General features: G+C 56.3%; 1 protein-coding gene across 1 annotated transcript in view; it reads left to right on the forward strand.

The window, feature by feature from the left end:
• Positions 1-11,694: 11,694 nt before the first annotated feature.
• ZNF710 (zinc finger protein 710) overlaps positions 11,695-21,845 on the forward strand; it is a gene marked incomplete at its 3' end in the record, with an annotated part of 16,132 nt that continues 5,981 nt past the window's right edge. Inside the window, exon 1 of the mRNA XM_081829722.1 lies at positions 11,695-16,790. Coding sequence (XP_081685848.1) covers positions 16,765-16,790 — 26 coding nt within the window. The remainder of the gene's footprint in view (positions 16,791-21,845) is intronic.

Raw genomic sequence — 21,845 nt, forward strand, 5'->3', positions numbered from 1 at the left:
TGCCTCAGTCTCAGGGCCAGGACCTGTCCCGTTAGTTCTCGTTCTTCCTGGGAGCCCCACAGGCCAGTTCGTGCAGAAGGCGGTCGGCTGCCACACCAGCTGGGAACTCCATTGTGAGCCCTTCTGCTTGTCCCCGAAGATTCATGGAAGCCTGGTCCGGGAGTCAGGGGTGGGGGGGCGCGGAGATTGGTTGGTCCGGGGCGGAGTGAGGTGGTTTAAGAGCTGGCCCTTGGAGTCCTTGTTGCAGGCCTGGCTAGCCGTTGTGACTTCGGCCCCGCTGGCTTTCCTTCTCTGAGTCTCGGTGTTTAGGAAACGGGCAGTGACGGTCCCTCCTGGAAGGGCTTCCAAGCGAGATAAAAATGAGATGATGCTGGGGCTCTCTGCACTTGGGAAAGGGAGGGTTCTTTGTGCTGTTTTGTCTGTTATTTGAAAAAAGTGGATTGCATTGTGGGTCTCCAGGAAGTTGCCAGTTATCGTCCCAGTTTCTGAATTCCTGTGTGTGTGTGTGTGTGTGTGTGTTTTCTGTGCCCTTGGTGCGGGGAAACAGTCTTCGGTTTCCTGCTGATTAATCCAGTTCCTGAGGGCCCTTCCCTGGCAGAGAGGAGGGCCCGGCCGCCCGCCTCACTGCCTCACTCTCCTGGCCCCTTCTAAGAGGCCCGCCTGCCCTCCTGCCACCCTAGGGCCCAAGACGCCCTTTGCAGGCCTGGTGAGTCCGGCTTTGTTCTGGCCGTAGGTGGGCCTCCTGGGTTCCAGCTGAATTGGGTTTTGCCTGCAGGTGTGTTTCCTTTGCCCACCTGGCACCTGTGGGGACTTGGGCTTCTTCCCATCGCCCCCAGATTGGGGCCAGGAGGTTTTGATCATCTGAACTGCAAGCCCTTGGAAATGAGGCTGTTGGGGTCCTCCGCCCCTTCGGAGCGGGAGGCTGATGTCCGTGGCTCCCGAAAGGCACCAGACCCCAGGATCTCCCTGCTGGTAGGGAGGGAGTCTGGAGAGTATGCCTTTGGTCTTCAGAAGGAAAGTTCTGGCAGGGGGGAGAGGCCAGTGTGTTGGGATTGGGGGTCCCTGGCCTGCGCCTTGGCCCTTGAGTGAGAAGGGGAGTGCAGCTCAGGAGGGGGCTGGGCTCGGGTCGGGCCTGCGGTCGCCGTGTTGGCCTGGATCCTCCTGGCCACTTCATTTAGAGACTTGGTGACCGCACAGTGGTCCCGTGAACGGTGTGGGGGCCACACGTGAATCCGTGGTCTTGTCCCCAAACCCTGCAGCTCTCTGTCTGCAGTGTGCAGGTGATGAGCTGAGCCTCCCTTCTTGGAGCCCGCAGCAACCACAGACGGGGCGTCTCCACTCTTCGCCCAGCTGTTCCTGGATGTGGACCCTCAGCGCCAGTGAACTGCAGAAGGCAGGTCTCCAGGACCGGGCGGGTGTGCAGCCTGGCTTTGGGGCCTGAGGACCACCCGTGCGTCCTACACCGAGGGATGGGGTCAGAACCATCTTGTGCCCGGCGTGCGGTGGACCCTCAGAGCCCCTGGAACGACGCCACGCTACAGCGCACACAGCTCCTCACGCTTCATCTGAGTCAGGCCCGCCTGCTGGCTGAGTCAACAAGGCCAGGATGCGTATTTGGTTAGCAAACAGGGAGCAGCAACTGGAGCTGGCCCACCGCCTTCCTGCTCCGGCCTTGCTAGCAAAAATGACCTCTGGAAAGGTCAGCCAGGACCGGCTACATGATTTGGTGTTGCAAAATGAAAATGAGGGCCCCTGGTCTGAAAATTAGGAAGAACTTCAAGATGGCTAGAGCAGAGCGTGATGGAACCAAGCACAGACCCTCCTAAGCCTGGCGCCCCAAGGGGGGGGACTGCACCCTGCGGTCAGCATTTCCCAGCCTTACGGATTTCTGAGGCTTCCGGGGTGGCCAAATTGGGCTTCTTTTTGGAAGAAGAGGGACTTAGCCTCCATGCCAGCTGTGAGTTCCCCACCCTGTCCCACGGGCAGCTTTTCTCAAGGGTTGGAGTGACTTCCACTTCTCCTTTCTCTCCTCTACCCTGTTTCCCCCTTCCTTGGTAAACTCACAAACGTTGGACCCTCCCTCCCACTCCTCCTCCTCCTTTCTTTCCTCCCCTCCTTCTGTGCTGCCCTCCCCCTCGCTCCAGCTCTGTTTCCCTCTTCCTTTCCCATTGCTTTCATCTGGATGGGAAAACCCTTCCCGTGTTTGCTGGGTGACATTTCCCGCCATTCATTTGGTGCTGTTTGATTTTAACGTCCCTCTGAATGAGCAAGAATGCTCCTTGGATTTCCAGAGCCTCTCTCTGAAGTGGCTCAAGTGAGCACCTTCCCCCACCGAGGGACGTCCCTTCAGTGGCCTCTGGCTCCGTCCAGATGGTCTCTGCCCATTGGGAGCCTGGAATGAATTCTCATTGTTAGCATTTGTCACTCACCATGTCCTGCCCACATTCAGCTGTCAGCCCTACTGGCTGGAAAGAAAGCATGCTCTATTCTTCCTTGTGACACCACTCATGCCCCGGTGACAAACCTGGCCCTGCTTCCCAAAGATGGAGGTTTCGAGGCTTCCGCGGAGGCCTGAGAGCGGGGGGTGGGGACTGTGGAGGAGATGACAGATAAGCCCAGTGGGATGCTGTCCTGGCCCGCCTTCACCATGGCCATACTGTAACCAGAAGGACTGGATCACAACAGCCCCTTGCCTAAAACCATCCTCTGGCTTCCTGATGCCTGAGCATGGCATCTGGACGCTCGTGCGGCCTTCAAGGCCCTGGGCTCCCGGAGAAGTAGGCAGCCCGGGGTTGCTGAAGTGACCCTTGAGCCCCACCTTTGGGGAGGTGGAGAGGGGAGGGGGCCTGCCCAGGAAGGGATGGCTCCTCTGGAGGATGGGCGGGAGGAGGGGCAGCAGGACACAGAGAACGTCTGCCTGTCTCGGCTCTGACCTGGTTCCTTAGGGGATGGTACTCCACCCTGGTGCTCCTTCCAATCACGCAAGGGCCTTGAAAATTACCAGAGCCTCTGGGGATGGGCCCATCCTGGGCGTTTTCATTTGCTCCCCCAGGGCGGCAAGCCCAGGCATCCCCTGGGAGCACTTGAGGAAGATGGCCTCAGCGAGAACGCACTGGCACTTTTCTCTGGTGATGATGGGAAGGCTGCTTTGCAAACTCAGTCCACCCTGAGCCTCTGGCCACAATGAGCTAAGGGAGCACTAAGCAGGGATGGGGTCCCTAGAGAGCCAGCTGGCAGGGCCCATGTTCAGAAAGGGAAACTGAGGCCTCCTTGCCAGGGGACATCACCACTGGGTAGCAGAGCCTGGGGTTTCCAGCCTTCGCCACCACCTGGCTAGGATGGAATGAGGGCTGAGCTAGTACGTTCCAGTCCAAATGATCTCCAACGGGCACTTCGTGGTTCTGACTGTTAGAGCATCTTCAGCACCGTGATCCCCACGGTCTGGATTCTTTTCTCTGACCTTCAAACGTGGGGTACCAGGATCTGGGCTTCTGTCCTCAGAGAACTCAGAATCCAGGGGGCTGATGGGCCCAGGCATAAAGTATTGAAATCTGGACACACGGGAGATGGGCTTGAGGAGGAAGAGATGAGCTCCTCCAGGGGCCGACCCGAGAGGAAGCTGTGCCCAGGTGTTGACTTCCCCTGGGCCCTCCAGCGGCAGAGCGGGGGCCAGCTGTGGCCGAGGCTGGCCGTGAGCCCACCGTCCAGGTATTTCCTGTGTGTGCCGCGTGGATCGGATCGGGGAGCACAGCATGACCCCCGTCCTCATCACGGGCACATGGAGTCTGCGTTGGGCAGGTTGGGTAACAAACCAAAGATGGGCCCAACAAACGCAAAAAACAAGTCACAATTCGCCTGCAGGGTCTGTTTCCTCATTACTTTGTATTTTGAAAATGTCGAGCCTAACCGAAAAGCTAAGAACCTTCATCTAGGTTCACCAGTTGTTAACGTTTTACTACGTTTGCTTTATCTCGCTCTCTTTCACATGGTTTTGCTGAATCATTTGAAAGTGAGTTATGGGCAGCATGATACTTCACCCCTCAATACCTCGGCAGGTGTCTTTTAGGAGCAAGAACTTTCCCCTTGTAGCGACAATGGTGTCATCATGCCTTAAAAAATGACCATTATTCAATAATATATAATATAATGTATATAATCCATATGATATTCCCCAGTTGTCCTCCGAATGTGTTTTTTAGGTTCTTTTCCTGATCCAAAAAGGCTCAGGTGTTGCGTTTGGTTGTTACGTTTCTTTAGCTTCTTTTAATCTAGAACAGTCCCCCTGCTTTGTGTGTGTGTGCGGTGGCTTTGAAGAGCCCAGGCAGGCCAGCTGTCTTGTAGAATGGATTCTGGCTTTGTCTTTGATTGAGCCCGTACAAGTTAAGTTTGCATGGTTTTCAAACTCGCCTGATAATTGCTTCATTGTGTCCAAAAAAGTCCGAAGGCAGAGGGTATCTCCTTTGTCCCCTACCCTTGTACGAGTCATGGGATGTCCTGTCCAGCCACCAGAAAAAGAGGTGGCATTAGTAACATTACGTTATATTTATAAAATGTTTCAGCTGACTGTGAAGATTATTTCACTCAATCCGCACCAAGCTTGGCCCGATTGGGCCGGCGTTCTCTAGTCACTGAGTGGATGGGGTTCTGAGAGATTGAGTTCATGCCCAGGTCCCACGGTGGGCAGAGCTGGCCCAGAGCCCAGCCCTTCTGACCCACACTGGGGCTTCCCATGCCCCCTGCACTGAGGTGGCAGCTGGGAGACCGGGTAAGTTACAAGGTCATGTCACCGAACCTCAGCCCTGGCCCCAGCACCTGCGTCCCCGAGTGCTAAACAGAACACTGGATATACTCTAATAGGATCGAACCTGTCTTGACAGTCAGGAGCTTAGGGACTGAACTGAGGTATGGAGGTGCTGGAGCTGCCCTCCCCACCCTGGCTGGTCCCACACTGCCATCTGGTAGGTTTGCATCCCACACCCTCACTGTCCCAGTCTCCGGCAGGGGCACCCCAGCCAGCTTCCTGCTGGTCCTTCTCATCTGTGGCCTGCATCTGCCGGTCTAGGAAGCCAGACACACAAGCTTGTTAGAACTGAGTCCAGGGGCGCCTGGGTGGCTCAGCCGGTGAAGCATCTGCCTTCGGCTCAGGTCATGATCCCAGGGTCCTGGGATCGAGCCCCTCATCGGGCTCTCTGCTCAGCGGGGAGTCTGCTTCTCCCTCTCCCTCTCCCCCTGCTCCGCTTGCTTGTGCTCTCTGTGTCAAATAAATAAAATCTAAAAAAAAAAAGGAACTGAGTCCAGAGGCTGCAAGGGAGGGGCATTGTCCGTGGAGGGAGGAGTGAGTGTAACTGCAAAGACCCCTCTTGGAGGCACCCTCAGTCCGATTAACTTCTGGGCTTTCTGAGCTATGTGGTACTCTCCACCAGTCTCTGGTTTTGGGGTAAGTGAGGTTGCCAGAGAAGGGACTTCTGGACAAGTGGGGTGTTGCTGTCACATGTTTCAAGTTTAAAAGGCCTAGAAAAGACCGTAATGTACAGTGGAGTGGCTGGTGGGAACGGTCAGCGTGAGCCTGTGAGTGCCAGAGCGCGAGGGCACTTTGGACATGGTGGACTCAGTGCTGAGGATCCGGGGGAGCTCAGCTCCTCAGGGGTCCTGGGGCTCAGGCCGGCGTGCCCCGACCACCACCCTCCCTGCAGGTAGATCACGCTGCCTTTGCCCAAGTGAGCTGTATTCACACGCACCCCAGTTTTCCTGAGGATCTAGGCCCCTGCTAGAGAGCAGCACTCCAGTCTCTGGATCTCCTCATCCCCCAGGGCAGGGTCCCTATTGCTCCGGATCTTGTTGTTAAAGCTACATACCAATATCCTCCAGGTTTTTTTCCCCAAGGTACTCTTCCCCCCATTCTGTTCTGTCTTAATTGTGTTACGTTGGGCAGGAGCCCACTGAATCGTGCTCTTTCTCGAAGAAATTTCTGTTCTCATAAACGTATAAGCATGGTGCCCTTTCTGTTTCTCGGCTGAGTACTCCAGAAAGATCCCAGCTTGACTTAACAGTGCATCCTTTGCCAAGCCTTTTTTGCTTGTTTGCTTGCTTTTTGTTTTGTTTTTTTTTATCAAACTAATCCATATGCATCCTTCTTTTTTTTTTTTAAAGATTTTAGTTATTTGACAGAGAGAGAGAGTACAAGCAGGGGGAACAGCATAGGGAGAGGGAGAAGCAAACTCCCCGCTGAGCTCGATCCCAGGACCCTGAGATCATGACCTGAGCTGAAGGCAGCTGCTTAACCGACTGAGCCACCAGGCGCCTCATATGCATCTTTTTTAATGTCAGACAATACTGAAGGCCTGGTCAGGAGAAAGCAGCAGGCCCCGCCCGCCTTCTTGCGTACGCCAGCCCTCTAGATCCATAAACGATTTTCTCAATTCTTTTTATTTCTCCTCTGTTATTCACCTCCATATTTTGAAACAATATGTTTATCCTATGACTTCTCCATTTAGCAATTTTGGACATTATCTGTTGCCGCCATATTCTTGCCCTTCCTGCTAATATTATTCTATCACAATTTGGGGTTAAACTCACAATGCTAATACGGCTCATCGCCGAGCCTAGTACTGAGCTACATTTCTTCTTTAAAAAGAGTTCATTATTTTTCTCAGCAGCTTAGTTTTCTGGGTCTATTTCTGATTCTTCCCAATACACCAAAGGATCGAGAAAACATCTATCCGATGTTTTATCTATAGTTCATTGATCAATTCCATTGTTTTTCCTAGACACTGGGGTATCCCACCAGTGGAATTCTATAAAGCTTTCTCAAAACAAATGAAAATCTAGTTCGTTTTAACGGATTAAAATAACTCCGTGCCCTCTCCTCTGCAAAGGTTTCCCTGACCCCTCTTCCCAGCCTCCCCAAGTCTGCCCCTCCTCCAGGGCCCCCGCAGCCCCCTCACACTAAATTGTAATCCCCTGTTTCTTTGCCTGTGCTGCCCCACACCTTGAGTGTGAGTTCTCAAGGGCAAGCCTTGGTCTTCTTGTTCACTGCATTCTCTAGGAATGCACAAGAGCTGGCTGGCACATAGTAGGCACTCAAATATTTGTTGGAATTCGCATTTGTTGGATTGAAAGGCAAGAGTAATTGTATGCTCCTGGTGGTGCAGGGAAATTTCTGACCCTGCGCTTCTTTGCATTTTCCATGTGCCTGATCTCTCGGCTTCCTTGTTGGGTTTGGAGGCCTTTCTGGGCCCGTTCCAACTTAACAGCCCTTCCCAGATGAAGCTAGCAAAGGCAGGGTTTCCTTTCCCAGCTCGGTGGTGCACCCCACCCCCAACCCCGACTAGATTGGCCTCAAGCGTGTCGGGGCCTCCGATTGGTCCTTGTCACTTTCTAATCCCAGCCCATGCCCCTGAGCTCGGCACAGACTGATTGCTCAATAGAGGAGTGAGGGTGAGACTCGCTCAGTCAATCAATCAATAAACCAATCAGTCTTCCTGCACCCAGCCTCTCTGTTCCCAGGCATTTCTCATTATCCAGCGTCTGGATGATCAGAAGGAAAAAGGAACCTCTGCATAAAGGTGACCCCATTTCGGGTTTCGTCATGACTCGCTGAGTATTGAAAGACAAGGAGAGCGAGACCAGGAAAGACAAAGAAAGGGGGACCAGGGACATTCACCCGTGGTCTCAGAGGGACATCCTGGGAGCCATTCGGTCACTAGACTGAGGGCTGTGTGCGGGTAGGCAGGGTCCTGTGCGCTGTGTGACCCGGAGCTTAGCACCAGGCTGAGCACACAGGAGATCCGTCATGACTGACGTCTGATTGCAGGGAGGAACGAGGGACCTGGGGTCCTTGGGGCACCCACATGTCTTGCAGTCTTTTGGTCTAACTCAGGAAAGTGCTGATCTGTGAGGAGGCCACAGAGGCCCCTCCCTTGTAAGCACAGTGATCCCTAATGAAAAGGACTCACTTCTCACCCTCCCAGCCTGAGCAGTCCCTGCAGAGGACTTCCCCCCCATCCCAGAGCCACTAGAATGTCATTCATTCCACAAGTACCATGTGCCCAGCCGCCCCACTCAAACCCTCCTCCTTGGCCCTCCTGCCTGGGCCCTCAGCTCTCCGCCGGGGCAGGACAACCACGAGAGCCAAGCCGCCCACGGAGACCAGGCCTCCCTGCCAGCGTCACAGCCTGGGGCCCTCTCCACCTTGGCTCACCCAGGTCCCTGAAATAAAGCTGATGGTCGCAGGCCTGTACCCCCCTGCTCCCCGAGAGGGAGCACCACTCTTGCGGGTATAGTGAGTTTCCGGGGAAGCCTTTCAAACCGCTCTTTGATGCTTCTCCGGTGGAACTGAATTTATTTTTTGTATTTTTAGGAATTAACTTAGAGTTCTCAGCCTCTCCCTCCCTCCCTCCCTTCCTCCCCAGAACGGGGAGAAGGAAAAATGAAGAAAAGGGTCTGCATTGTCACTGTGATTGGCACGAGTGTGAATGAGGGGTCACAGCCTCGGCTGCTCCTTTTCAAGTGCTCCCCTCTCCCCTGCACGCCGAATTCACGCCGAACACTCTTCCTTTCAAAGCTCCCGGCTTTCTCTCCCGCTTTGTCTCTCCACTCTCCTTCCCTTCCCGCTCTGCCTTTCATTCTGAGCCCTGCCCGGCTCCCTCGGGGACCACTCTCCTCCCGCTCTCCTTCCCCCCTTCTTCCTCTTCTATTCAGTTCTTTTTGCCTCTTTCTTTCTTCTTTTTTCTTTTTCTTTTTGAATAGTGCTTCTGTTTTCAAGGGATGGAACGCACAGAGAAGTTGGTTTATTTGAGCAGGGAGAATGTGAATGTGTTCATTTTCCTCCGTTGCTCTAAATGTGTAAAAGGAAAAAAAAAAAAAAAAAAAAAAACCCGCCGTGTGGGACATGGTTTCCTCCAGGCTCCCACTTTGAGAGGGAAGGGTGTTTGGAAAGGGGCTCCGCCAGACCAGAGGGAGCTGCTCACAGGCAGCCGGTTCTCGCCAGGAAGGCCCGCATCGGTCAATAGGGATGGTTGGCTCAAGGGCCGGTCCTGCCGCCTGCAGGATTCAGACATGGCCCTGGGGACCGGCTCCCTCTCTGCCTGGCCCTAGGGTGGGCCTCGATGTGAGGGTCAAGGTCCGAGGTGGATGCAGACCCCTCCCCCCACCCAAACTTCCCTCCTCTGTGAGAGCCTGTCTTTCCTGCAAGGGACGTGGCACGTGGGCTGAGCGTGAGGAAGAAGGCCGGGTCCACACCCACTGCCACAGTTGTCTGGCGTGGCCCCAGCCCCTGGGGGCGGCAGGTCCTGCATCGGCTGGCCCTGGAGCCCTGCAGAGGGGCCTGAAAACCTGGAACAGCAGAAAGGAGGACCCTGAGAGGGGCCGATGGCTTCCAGGAGGCGAGCCCTCCTTGGAGTTTAGAAGGATGGTTAACAGAAGGTTCGACACCTAGGAAACGCTGCGGGGTGGGGAATAGAGGCATCGTTCTGGTGACATCAGCAAAGAGGGGAGAGTCTGAGGAAGCCCTGGTAAGACGGGCCAGCAGAGCCCACCAGGAGGAAGAAGCAAAGCTAAAGGGAAGCCGTGAGTGGCCTGGAGCCCGGGGAAGATGCAGGGGCTGCTGCCAGGTCAGGGAGGAGGCCCGAATCAAAGTCTCTGCGTTTGGAGGCGGTCACCTAGGGTGTCCAGGGGAGGGGACAGAGAGCAGGGGTCCAAGAGGTGGTGGAGGACGTGGGATCTGACCTCCTGTTCAGGGGTAGAGAGAAGGCAAGAATTCGGGCACCGCCAGGGGCTGCAACCAGGGTGTGGGGAAGGCCTCGAGCCTGAGGCCCGAGAGGGAAGGCAAGTGAGTGGATCAGGGTTACCTGAGGAGTGTGGGGGAGGCAGGCCTGTAGGAGAGAGGGGCCAGGTCTGGGAGACCCTTTGGTCCTCCTCAGAGCCCAGGAGGAAGGGCTAGGTCCCCTGCGGGGGTTACAGGGAGCCCTGGGAAGGAGCCCTGGGGTGTGAGTGGCCTGGGCAGTGCGGAGTGAGGATGCTGGCGTAAGCCACAAGGCCAGAGTGGAGGCCTGGGCTAGTGGGAGACTCCCAAGGGCAAGCTCTGTGTCTTCCTGCTGCCACACCCAGCACAGCTGGTCCAGGGCAGGTGCTTCGTAAACATTTGTTGAGGTGTGAACTGAATTTGTCCTTAGCAGATGTGGGATGGTTACAGCACGGCATGCAGCCGAGTGCTAGGTAGAATGGAAAGCCCCATACCGAGTGGGGCCCCGGCCCCTACCCGCTGAGGGCACAAGGTATTGAGGGAAAGGCGCAGTCTCCTACCCAAAGAAGACTGCGACAGGGTTCCGGCCACATCTGTGGAGAAAGGTAGAGGGACAAGTCAGCACCAGACGTGGAGGGTGGCAGGAGCCGGAATAGGTGGTGACCAAGCCAGACAGCAGGACGGGTAGGGACAGAGAGCAGCCTCATCTGTGGCCACTGGGGTCCAGGTGGAGGAAGAGCTTCTGGGGAGGTGGATCTGAGCTACCCCCCACCCCCACCCTGAAGGGTCCTTTGTTCAGGAAACCGTGCCTCGAGCACGGACTGTGTGTCCTCACTCTGGGTCTGGGGCTCTGGACGAAGTGGACTATGGGTAAAGGGAGCAGGGAATGCGGTTATCTGGGCAAGTTTGGGATTTGGACCCCAGGGAAGGATGGAGAAGGCTGCGGAGCCAGTGTGGACCCGGCCGGAGAGCTCTGAGACTGGGAACAGGCGAGAAGGCCACCGCTGCTCTGCCTGCGCCCCACCTGCTTCTCAAGACACCTGCTGGCAAAACTGGAGGTTGCAAGAGTTAGGGGTGCTGGCTGCCCGGCAGGTTTTTCCAGTTTGGGCCAGAACATCTCCTTACACCCCATGAAGGCGCCCACAGCCACCGTGGCCTGAAGATGAAAGGGGGGGCAGCTCCCAGCAGAGGGGTGGAGGGTCTGCATCTGTGGAAAGGCTTTTAGAGGTAGGCGTGTGTCCTGGGCCCCGGCCACCAGGGTGGCAGAGGAGCTGGTGGTCAGTCCCCCTCGGACAACTGGTATCAAGGAGCGCCACTCCTCCAGGAACTAGCGCTATGGCCCCAGCAAGGTGCCCAGTGCTAATAATAGCAAACAGGCGCGCCAGGTGCCTCTGGGAGCCCTTTGCATTTTTCAGCTTGTAAGGCAGGTGCTCTCCGTACCACCCCACGTTAGTAGAGAGAAATAGTCACGCCTCTGGGAGTGAAGAGGGGCAGGACTGAACTTAGGCCTTCGCAAACCAGTCTGGGCTCTAAACCAGTGCTTCTACTTTTTTTTTTTTTAAGATTTTATTTATTTGAGAGAGAGAAAGAGAGAGAGCGAGCACATGAGAGGGGGCAGGGTCAGAGGGAGAAGCAGACTCCCTGTCGAGCAGGGAGCCCGATGCGGGACTCGATGCGGGAATCGATGCGGGACTCGATCCCGGGACTCCAGGATCATGACCTGAGCCGAAGGCAGTCGCTTAACCAACTGAGCCACCCAGGCGCCCTCCCCTGTTATTATTATTATTATTATTATTTTAAGATTTTATTTATTTGACAGAGAGAGCGAGAGCAGGAACACAAGCAGGGGGAGTGGGAGAGGGAGAAGCCGACTTCCCGCCCAGCAGGGAGCCCGATGCGGGACTCGATCCAGGGACTCCAGGATCGTGACCTGAGCCGAAGGCAGTCGCTTAACCAACTGAGCCACCCAGGCGCCCCTAGTGCTTCTACTTTTAAAACTACTCTTATTCGTGATCCTTACAGACCAACACCTTATCAGCCTGCCTGGATGTCCTAGCAATTTCACGTAGCTGTAAAAGTTTCTAAATGCCACCTGCTTGGGGGCACCTGGGTGGCCCAGGAGGTTGAGTGTCCAACTCTTCATTTCAGCTCAGGTCATGATCTCGGGGTGGTGAGATCGAGCCCGCTTCGGGCTCCATGGTCAGCAGGGAGTCCGCTTGAGATTCTCTCCCTCTCCCTCTGCCCCTCCCCCCACTCGCTCCCACATGCTCTCTCTCAAATAAGTAAATAAATCTTAAAAAAACAAAAAACCCTAAATGCTATCCGCTTGCATCAATATGGAAGCAGTCCCAGGGAGCACTGCTCTAAAGGTGTTCTTAATCTTTCCGTGCCTCAGTTTCCTTATGTGTAGGACGGGAGGGTGATGGTCCTAGTACCAAGCACACAGACAGCGGTCAGTACTAAGTTCGGTAATGCCCTTCGAGCAGGCGCGGCCGGCACTGTAGCTCCCAGGACAGCCAGCCAGTCGGCTAACGTCGGGATCCTCATCCCCCGATCTGTGGGGCGGGAATAGGCCCTGCCCAGATTGGCCACCAGCAGAGAGGACCCCGCAGCAGTGGCCAGACCGGGGAGCCAGGAAGGGCTGTGCCTGCATGAGCGGACCTGTTCCCTCCCCCGCCCGGCCTCGCTCTCGGAGTCCCAGAAGAGCCTGTGTTTGTCCTGCACTTGGCACCCAGATCCGGGTGCGTTTGGAGGAGGGGCTCTGCAGAGCCTCTCGGAGGCAGGTCCCGGCTGCAGCGCAGGGAGGAGGGTGACCCTTGCCCCCTGACCCGTGCATGTGTCCGGGAATGTGGCTTTCTCACTAGAAGCTTCCTGGGCATTTTTGTTTCAGGGAATCTGGGCCAGCACGTTGGTGGGGGGGGAGGGGGAGTCCTCATTCTCAGCGTCTCCCCTTCACCTTGTGACCCATCAGGGCTGTGTTTGCTGACGGTGAGTCATCCCAGCTCTGAGAGACTGAGCAGGTGCCCAGGGGTCCCAGAAATCGACTACTCGTGTGAGGACAGTTGGGTTTTGTGATTTGTTTAGGAATTTGGTCTTTGGGGCTGCCTTGATGGGTTGTAAAGTTTCAGAAAAGAGACGATGTCGGGCACCTATGAGGAGGGCTTCCACGTCCGGCCAGGAAAGGCTTTCCTGCCTCTCCGAGGACTCTCCAAGGGCTCCACTCTGGGCCTGGGGCCCGAGGGACCCTTGCAGCCCACAGGCACTGGGGTCGGGAACACCTGTCCCCAGACAAGCCAGGGGCTCCTGTGCAGGCTGAGAACTAAACTAGAACCTTCCATAAGGTCAGGTTCGTTTCCAGCCTCTCTGCCCGTGCACCCGATTTGGCTACTTTCTCTCCTTCACAATAGCAGATGCTTTTTCCAAGTGGTCGTGCTCATTCATGGGAGTGGTAAGAGCATATTTTTAGTAGTAATAAGTACATGCCAGATATTGTCGGGTCCTTGGTGATTCACATTGTGTGTGCCCATATATTGTAGTGGTGAAACCAAAAAAAATCACCATTTACCAAACGCCAGCCCGCATGCCAGGTACTTTCACTCCGGGATCTTATTTAATCTTCTCTACCATTCTGTAGGGCGGGCAGCTGGTATCCCCATTTTACAGTTGAGCAAACTGAGGCTCTGAGAGTTGAAGCAAGTCACCCAAGGCCATTCAGCCAGGCAGTGGCCGGGCTGATTCTACATCCCCACAGGACAGTGGGGAGGAAGCCTTCAAGTTGGACCACAGTCACCTCTGCTGAAGGCCAGATATTTATGATTGTCATGTCCATTAAAGTCATTTTGGCCCTTGGGTCCCAGCACCACATGCATTTGAATTTTTGTACCTGGGGATCCACGACCCAGAGCTCACCGCTCTGCAGATGAGGCCTCTGGAGCCCCTGAGTGTCGTCCTTTGTGATCTAGATTGAAGAGGAAACCAGATCGCGCTCTGGGCTGAGCTGGCCACCTGCAGCACCTTCTCCTCTGAGTCTGTGGATCCGCCTCCCTGCTGGGGACCTGCCCTTAAGCGCCCCTCCTGGCTCTCCCTCCCAGGCCTCCCTGCCTTCCCGGACTCCCCTCACCTCTCCTCCAGCCTGCAGATGAGGCCCACCTTGGCCCATGGCATTGGGCATTGGCTCCCGGGACGTAACAACCCAGCAGCCCCCGGCTGGGATGCCCGTCCGGCCTTCCCTGCCAGCCTCCCGCCGACCCTTTTATCTCACAGCTAAACTGCGGGTTCCCTCCCCCCCCACATGCATTCCTCCCCGGCCAGTCTGCCGGGTCTTTGAGTGTGCATATGCACGCGGGCTCCCACCCCTTTCGTGGGTCCCGACCCTCACCTCGTCCCTCGCCTCGCTGCATGAAGGTGACTAAGAATGGATGGATTTGCACGTTGCTCCTGCTTGCCGCGGATTATAGCCTTCTGTGGACGGCGTACAGGTCTGATGTCTGCCTGTGTACGCTGTCAGCCTAAATGTTGGGCCAGCGGTCCCTCCCCCCGGGAGATCCCTGGAGGCTTTACGTGAATGAGAGAGGCATTTTTTTTTTTTTTTACTCCTCTCCTGGCATAAATCCGTTCTCGAGTTGGGTGTGTGGGTGACTGCAAAATAAATGTTGATCACGGCATGGGCATCAGGAGGCAGCCGCGCCAGGGGCTCTGCCGGGATGGAGGCCCCGGGGTGACTCACACCGGCGGCAGTGGGAAGGAAGGGGAGGGCTCTGGGTCCAGGCCACCCTCCTCCCCCATCCTCGTCCCTTCTCTCTGCCCGCTGCTCTTCTGTCCTCCTTACTTTCCCTCGTCCATCCTCTGCCTCCAGCCGGGCAGGCCCTCTTCAGTCCTTGTGCATCTCTGGGGGTGGGGGCTTCCTAGCCAGGCTCCCCCGTCTCGAGGCTTCCCCACCCCTCCGCCCGACTCTGTGTCCTGAGCACCGGGGATCATGCTCACTGGGCTTAGTGGGCTCAGTGAAACCTCCTGAGAGCTCTGGAAAATGGGAACCTTTGTCCCCTATCGCAGAAGAGATGGGCTCACACAAACAGACGTGTGAGAGATGCAGCCGACTCCACAGCCTCTGTGGCCTCCCGAAGGGCCACTTGACAAGGAAGAATGTTCCTGACCCCTTACGTTGAAATAGAGGAGGGAAAAGCATCGTTACTTTGTCCTTTTGTGGTTCCCCACACATTTAGGGCTCATTTCCTGCCTGCTATTTTGCTCTTCTGTTTTGTGGTTCTTAGTCTTATCCTTCTAACCAAATTATGAGGTCCCTGAGAGTGGGGATCTTGGGGTCCCACCAGCAGCCTGCATTAGCCTCGCCCAACAGAGTGGATGGTGATGGAAAGAAGACGAACAGTAGCTCCTAGAAACCTAGTCCTTCCTATGCTCCAGCACTGTTATCAAATTCTATCTCCCCGATCTCCTTGCCCTTAAAAGCATGCGCATTTAAGTTAGATCCGAGAAGGAACCCCAACCTCCACCTTTTCTCTGGTGATCTGGTGACTTCGGGGCACGTCACCAGACGTCTCTGTAAAGTGGGTCCTGTTATGCGGATCCCACCCCTTATATACATGATCTCATCATCTACAAGCCTGACCTGAAGGAGGAGCTTTAAGGCAGGGCCTTTCCGTATCCCTACTCCATTTTACAGATGGGGAAACTGAGGCCCAGGGAGGTTGAGGAAAATGCTCAAGGTCACACAGCTCGTAAGTGGCAAAGATAGGGGTGCAGGCCGGGCCTGCCAGCCTGAGAGCCAGGTTCCTCCCCACTCTGTTCATCTGCAGAGCCAGGGGCTGCCCCTCCCTACTCCCCCATCCCTGTTTGCTGCTTCCTATCTCTTCCTCCTCAGGCCTTGCTCCCGGGGTTCCTGAGGCGCTGAGCGAGCCTCTTGGGGGAGAAGCAGAGCTGTTGTGTCATGGGGGTCTCTGTGGGCTTAGCTGGCCTGGGCGCCGGGACCTGCCACCTCCTGTGGCCACGCCTTGCCATCTGCACCCGACAGGGTGGGCCGGGAGCTCCTCCAGCAGAGCCTTTGAGTCCCGGGACTTAGGGAGCCAGTCACAACTTCCACAGAGGCTCACAAGCCTGTGGGGCGCCCAAAGATCCATGGTCCTTTCTTCTCCAGGTGACTTTGGTCTCAGAGGAGAGTAACATCATTTTCTGCCAGGCTATCTGTCCTCTGTCACTCAGACGCTGGGGCCACGGCGACAGTCGGCTTGCTTATAATTTCTGTGGTAAATCTCTTTGTTTCTCCTGTCATTTCTGATCACTCCAGATTGAGCACAGAAATGCAGAAGGCAGGATGGGGGGAGCGCTGCGCCAAAGGGGGGGCCTAACCCTGTCCTCCTGGGGACCCAGGAAGAAGGGACATCACAAGGGAAGAACATGATTATAATCAGTTCAAAGCCCACCTTTACCTCTTACTGACTGTGTGGTTGGGCAAGTGACAGCTTTTCCAAGCCTCAGTCTGCCCATCTGTAAAATGAAAATTAAGATGCCCATCTCCATGGGACAGCCCGTATCACGCGCCTGGTCCATCATACAAGCTCAGTAAACAATGGCTGAAAGGAAATGGGCTGGCCACCTTCTATCTGCCTTAAGCTGTGGAGACACAGAGCTGGCTAGGAGAGTGGACGCTTCCTTTTCCCAGAGGCAGTTTAGGATTACGGTGAAGAGTGAATCTTGAAGAATGGATGGATCCACCATCCTGTCTGGAGCGGGAGTGTACCTTGCCTGGTACATGGGCATCCCCCGTGTGCCGCAGCGTGGGGCCTGGGCAGGCGGCTCGGGGCAGTGTGCGTGTGGGCCTTCGTGGGCCACACTGAGGAGGGATTCTGGACCTGGCTTAACCCACGCTCTAGGTCCTGCCCTTGCTGCGTCCTGAGGGGGCCTCCGGCGTCTCCCCCAGCCCAGCCTCAGGAAAGCAGGGTGCACCCCCTGGAGTGCCTGCCCCCAGTGAGCCCTCACCCGGATACCTCGCAGCTGTCCTCCCCGCCATGCGTCTGCCTCCTCCCTTCTACAGGTGAGGTCGTGGGGAGCCTGCATGGTGGCGGGCAGGGGGCTCATTCGGGGGTGGCCGCAAGAGAATGGTGGCTGGGACTGAACTAGAGAAGCCAAGGCTGGTGAAACGGGGGTTTCTTTTCCCTCCTTCCCTCCTTTTTCTTTTTTCTTAAGCAAGAGGTAAATAAATGTCGCCCTGAGATGACAAGAGAACATTGAAGGAGATAAAAGCATAGCAAAAGGGAGTGAGAGACCAGAAGCAAAGGACAGAGGGGCATGTGGACCATACCCCACGTGGAGGGGAGAGATGAAAGAGGAAAGAGGAGGTGGGAGCGCAGGACCGAGTGGCAGAGCAGAGGATGGGGTTGCCACGGAAACGAAAGGAGGGGAGGAATGGAGGGAAAGGAAGACAGGATGGAGAAGGCTGAGGTCTCCGAGAGGGCGGGGCCTGGTGAGGAGGAAGGGAAGCCAGGAGGGGCTCCCAGGGCTGACTCCGGCCCTGGCGGGGAAACTGAGGTCAGCAGGGGTAGAAGACGCAACCCGGAAACCTCATTCCCCGCCCAGAGCTGGCCCGGGCCCTGGGGAGACTCCCCACCCTGCAGGGGCTGCCTCTCTCCAAGCCACCGTTTCCACAACTACAGAACGGAAATGGTCCTCCCAACCCCAGAGGGCTGCCCGGAAGCCTAGAAATTGTGTGTGCTCATCACAGGGCCTGACAAAGTTCAAGCCCAATAAATGCCCCTGTCGTTCCTTCATCTGTGATTCTTATCTTTGTCCCATGAACTCGTAAGCCCAAGTTTTTGTTTGTTTTTCCCTGTGACAGGAAGCTGGTGATCTTTGGGTCCAGCAGAGGGTAGTAGTTTGGAGGGCAGATGTGCTTTTTGCTTCTGGATTTGGAGGAAAGACATGGAGTTTTCCGGAAACATGAGGCCTGCTGTCCCTTCTCCTGGGAACAGGCACTGGTCCTGGAGCTCGAAGAGAGGAAGTCTAGGCTCAAGGGAGGAGGCTGGTTCCACCTGGGGCTCAGCAAAGGGCCTCTTTTTTTTTCTTTGCACTTGAATATGGGTCTTCTCAAAAGGACAGTCTTCGTTCTGGGTGTGCACTCTGCCGGGAATGAGCTGCGGAAGCACACAGACGTGCTCTTTGCCCTGGCCTTGTCGGCTGTGATCTAACCGGAGTGCCAGACAGCAAGCCAGTAGTTACGTAAAGAGATACATCATTACGATTTTTAATAAGGTCCAGGAAAGAAAAGTATTGCATGTCTAGCTTCTTAGAACTTGGGGGAGTCAAACCTGACTGGGGTCATGAGGAGAGTCAGGGAAGGCTTCCTGAGGAAGGGCTGCCCCGTTGAAAGGTGAAAGATGAGGAAGAGCATTCCAGGCAGGGGGAACAGCGTATGAAAAGGCTGTGTGCGGGCAGGTCTGTTAAAGATGAAAAAAGCCCACGTGTCTGGGGGATGATAAGGGGACGAGCAGCATGCTGAGAAGCTGCCACATGGGGAGAAACCAATCACACTCAAGTTCTTCTAAGTCCTTGGTGGAGATGTTTGCACTTGACTGTGGGAGGAGGGCAAGTGGCTGGGGTCCTGAGCAGGGGAGCCAGGACTGTTTTAGCCTTTGAGGTCAAGGGGCAGGTGTGAGGGCCAACTCTTGAGAACTCAAGACACTTCCTGCAGGTTGGTTGAATCCCTTGCTGCCCGATCCCACCGTGCCCTCCCTCGAGGCCCCCAGGCCTTGGAAGGCAGACACCCCTGTGGGAGTGGCCACCATGTTTGTTGACATGGTGGGCAGAAACCTACCAGGAATCAAGAGCTCTCAGGTTCGTCCCTGTGGTGGGGGGAGGGCTTGGGGCGTCGCTTCCCACATCTCTAAATGATGGCATTGGACAGGAGGGTCCACAGAGTTCCTTCCAGCCCTGCCAATGGGATTCCAAAGCCAGCCTTGAGGGTACACAGCCCGAGTGGCCGCGGTGAAGGGCCTTCAGCAGGGCCACTGTCCCGCTGTGGGAGAACCGAGCTTTCTTCCTTTGTGGTGAAGAAACAGATGCATCTGCCCAGGGAGCCGGTGGAGCATCAGGTGGGAGGACCCAGGGCCCACAGCTTCTGGGGGCCTGGTGACTTCAGATCAGAGACACCATATCACTCCCACACCAGCATCAAGGGGAAGCTGCCCTGGGTCCCGTGGGTAGCTCTGCAGGCGGCGTGGCATTTCTCCCATAATTTCTGCATCAGATGCCTGGGTCGTTTTTAGACAGGCTCATTTCTGCACGGATCAGAGACCCACCCACCTGACCTCAGGACAAAGGGGGTTGACTGTCAGCAAGGGATCCCCAGGCTAGAAGCAGGGGCTGGCCCCATCCAGAGAGCAGGACTCTCCCCAGGCCCCCCTGAAGGTGCTTCAGTCCACCTGGGGCCAGGGCTCTGCTCCTCTGGAGTGTGCGTGGCCTCCTCCTCAGAGAGGCGGGCACAGCCCCCAGCCCGCCTCCCCCACCCCCCATACCTCAGGCTTGCTCAGGAGTTCTGCCCACTCGTGTCCTGGCCTGACTCCATCTCACGGCACGCCTGCATGAAGTCCTTGTGCATCGGCTCCTGTGGTTGAGGGTGTGAGGCCTGATGCATAGCCACGTTTCCCAGAGAGGAACCCGTCTGGCCTAAGCCCACTGGGGCATGGGGAGGAGCAGGCCAAGGTCTGGGTCCAGCTGCCGTGTGCACTGCCTATATGGGGGTGAGCTGTGTGGGGTAGCCCCGCGCTGGGAGTGGGGCAGGTGCCCATAGGGGAGGGAGAGGAAGGAGCCCACGCAGGGTGGGCTGTCAACAGCTTCAAGAAGGTAGGGTCAGGGCGCCTGGCTGGCTCAGTCGGAAGAGTGTGGGACACTTGATCTCGGGGTCATGAGTTCGAGCCCCACGTTGGGTGTAGAGATTACTAAAAATAAGTAAACCTAAAAAGAAAGAAAATATCCCCGGAGATTCCAGGCCCAGGCACTGTGCTCTTAATCAAACGAGGCCTTTGGACCCTGTGAAGCCAGGATGTCTGCCCTCGGGAGAGTCTGAGTCTGAGAGGTCACACAGATACAGTGGGCCCGAGGTTGTGCCTCTCGCCACGGGGACTCCATCCCTCGTTTCCTTGGGTGAAGGGGTCCCTGTGACCTCCCTCACACAGTGGCGGACCTGTGGCAGCCAGGCCCACCTCAGCTCTCAGCTTCTAAAGCAGAGGTGGGGCCCCCAGGATGAGTCTCGGTGCCCGGGGCCTTCCAGGAGATGGAGAAGGGAAGGGCTTTCAGAACAGGCCTGTGGGAGTAACTGGCCCCACCTCTGCGGGCGTCACAGGTGGGAATAGCGCCGAGCTCGTGGGCCTGAGCCCCCGGGGACTCTGCCAGAGCAAAACCCTCTCTGTGAAGCCTGGAGTCCACCCCTGTGGAGGAGGCAGGACTGTCCCCAGGGTGAGGTGGATAAAAGGGCACAGAAGAGCAAAGCGTCTGTGGAACTCTCAGGCAAGGATTCCCACCCCCCCACCCTCCCCCGGGTCTCATTCATTCATTCTAGGTGCCTCAGTGGCTATCAGCTCTTTCCTCCCCCTTCCTCTAGCCTGGTGTCTGTCCCCCAGGACAGTCCCCTACGGGGCCCACTCTGCTCCCCTACAGTCACTATCCTCTGGGTGGGCCGGCTGGTGGTGAGATGATCATAAACATACAGTTATGAATCAGCGTGATTGTACCGAGTTCTCCAGAGAAGCAGAACCAGTAGGATGTATATATATATATACAAAGAGAGAGATTTATTTTAAGGAATTGGCTCACCCAATTGTGGGGGCTGGCAAGTCCGAAATCTGCAGGGCAGACTGGCAGGCTGGCAACGCGGGCAGGATTTCCGTGATTCGGTCTTCAGGCAGAATCCCTTCTCTGGGAAATCTCAGCTGTTCTCCGAAGGCTTCAACCGATTGGCTGAGAGCTGCTGACATTAAGGAGGGCAGTCTGCTTTACTTCAGGTCAGCTGGTTGTAGATGTTAATCACATCCACAGGATAGTTCACAGCAACATCTAGATCAGTGTTTGAGCAAACAGCGGGGCACCATGGCCCAGCCAAGTCTATAGGAAAATTAACCTGAGGCCTCAGGCTGTGGAAGAGGCCCTTGCCCTGCCCACAGGCTAAGGAATGCTTCCCTGGAGGGGGGAATCCTAAAGGATAAGGGGGTATTTACTCAGTGCCGGGGAAGGGCAGGCCTGGCAGAGGAGTCAGCCTGTGCAAAGGCCCTGAGGTAGAAGACAGGTTTTGTGTGTGTGTGTACACGTGTGTACACACACACTGCAGAGAGGCAGGAAGGCTTGATGGAGGATCAGGTGGAGCCTAGCTGGGGACAACACTGAGCAGCCAGCTAAGACGTGAGGACTTTATCCTGCAGGCCATGTGGCTGAGGATAGGCTTGGGGGCCCACAGCCTATACTCTAGTCCTTGCCTCACCTTCTCACTGTGTGACCTTGGACCAGTCCCCTCCCTGGGCCTCACTTTCCTTACCTGTAGAAAGAATGGCTGGACACAGTGTACGTGTACCTCAGGCTCTTGTGTGGTTTGTGGGTTGGAGGCGCTGTGTTGGTGGCCCAGCCACCCTGACTCCTGGAGGCGGGCTCAGCAAATCTGCCCATAGAGAAAAGGGGAAGCTGAGGCAGAGAGAGACTCGCACACTTCCCCCTTGGCCGCCACACCCCATCCCCACCCGCCCCCTCAGCAAGGCCCTCATGCCCCGAGTCCAGGGAGGCCCAGGGCCGAGTCCAGTGAGGCCCAGGGCCAACAGAAGTGAGACTGTGGCAAGGAGCCCTGAGGTTTGCACAAGACTCCAGCCCTGGCTTTTGCTTCCTCTTCCTTTCTGGGGATTCACCTTGAGGTCTGCAGTGAGGAAGACAGCCGAGGACACAGCGGGCAGTTTTGCTGCGAGTGCTTACAGCCCCGGACATACCTGCGACTGCCTTTTCCCCCTCCCCGGGCCCAGCTGCCCTCCCGCCCCACTCCAGCCTCCGCTTGTCCACACCCGGGGGACAGAGGGCCCAGCCGCAGCCCCTGCACGCATGGGCATGCACCCCCCCA

This window comes from Leptonychotes weddellii, chromosome 9, assembly GCF_054177405.1.
Source record: "Leptonychotes weddellii isolate Sample4059 chromosome 9, ASM5417740v2, whole genome shotgun sequence".
Lineage (NCBI taxonomy): Eukaryota > Metazoa > Chordata > Mammalia > Carnivora > Phocidae > Leptonychotes > Leptonychotes weddellii.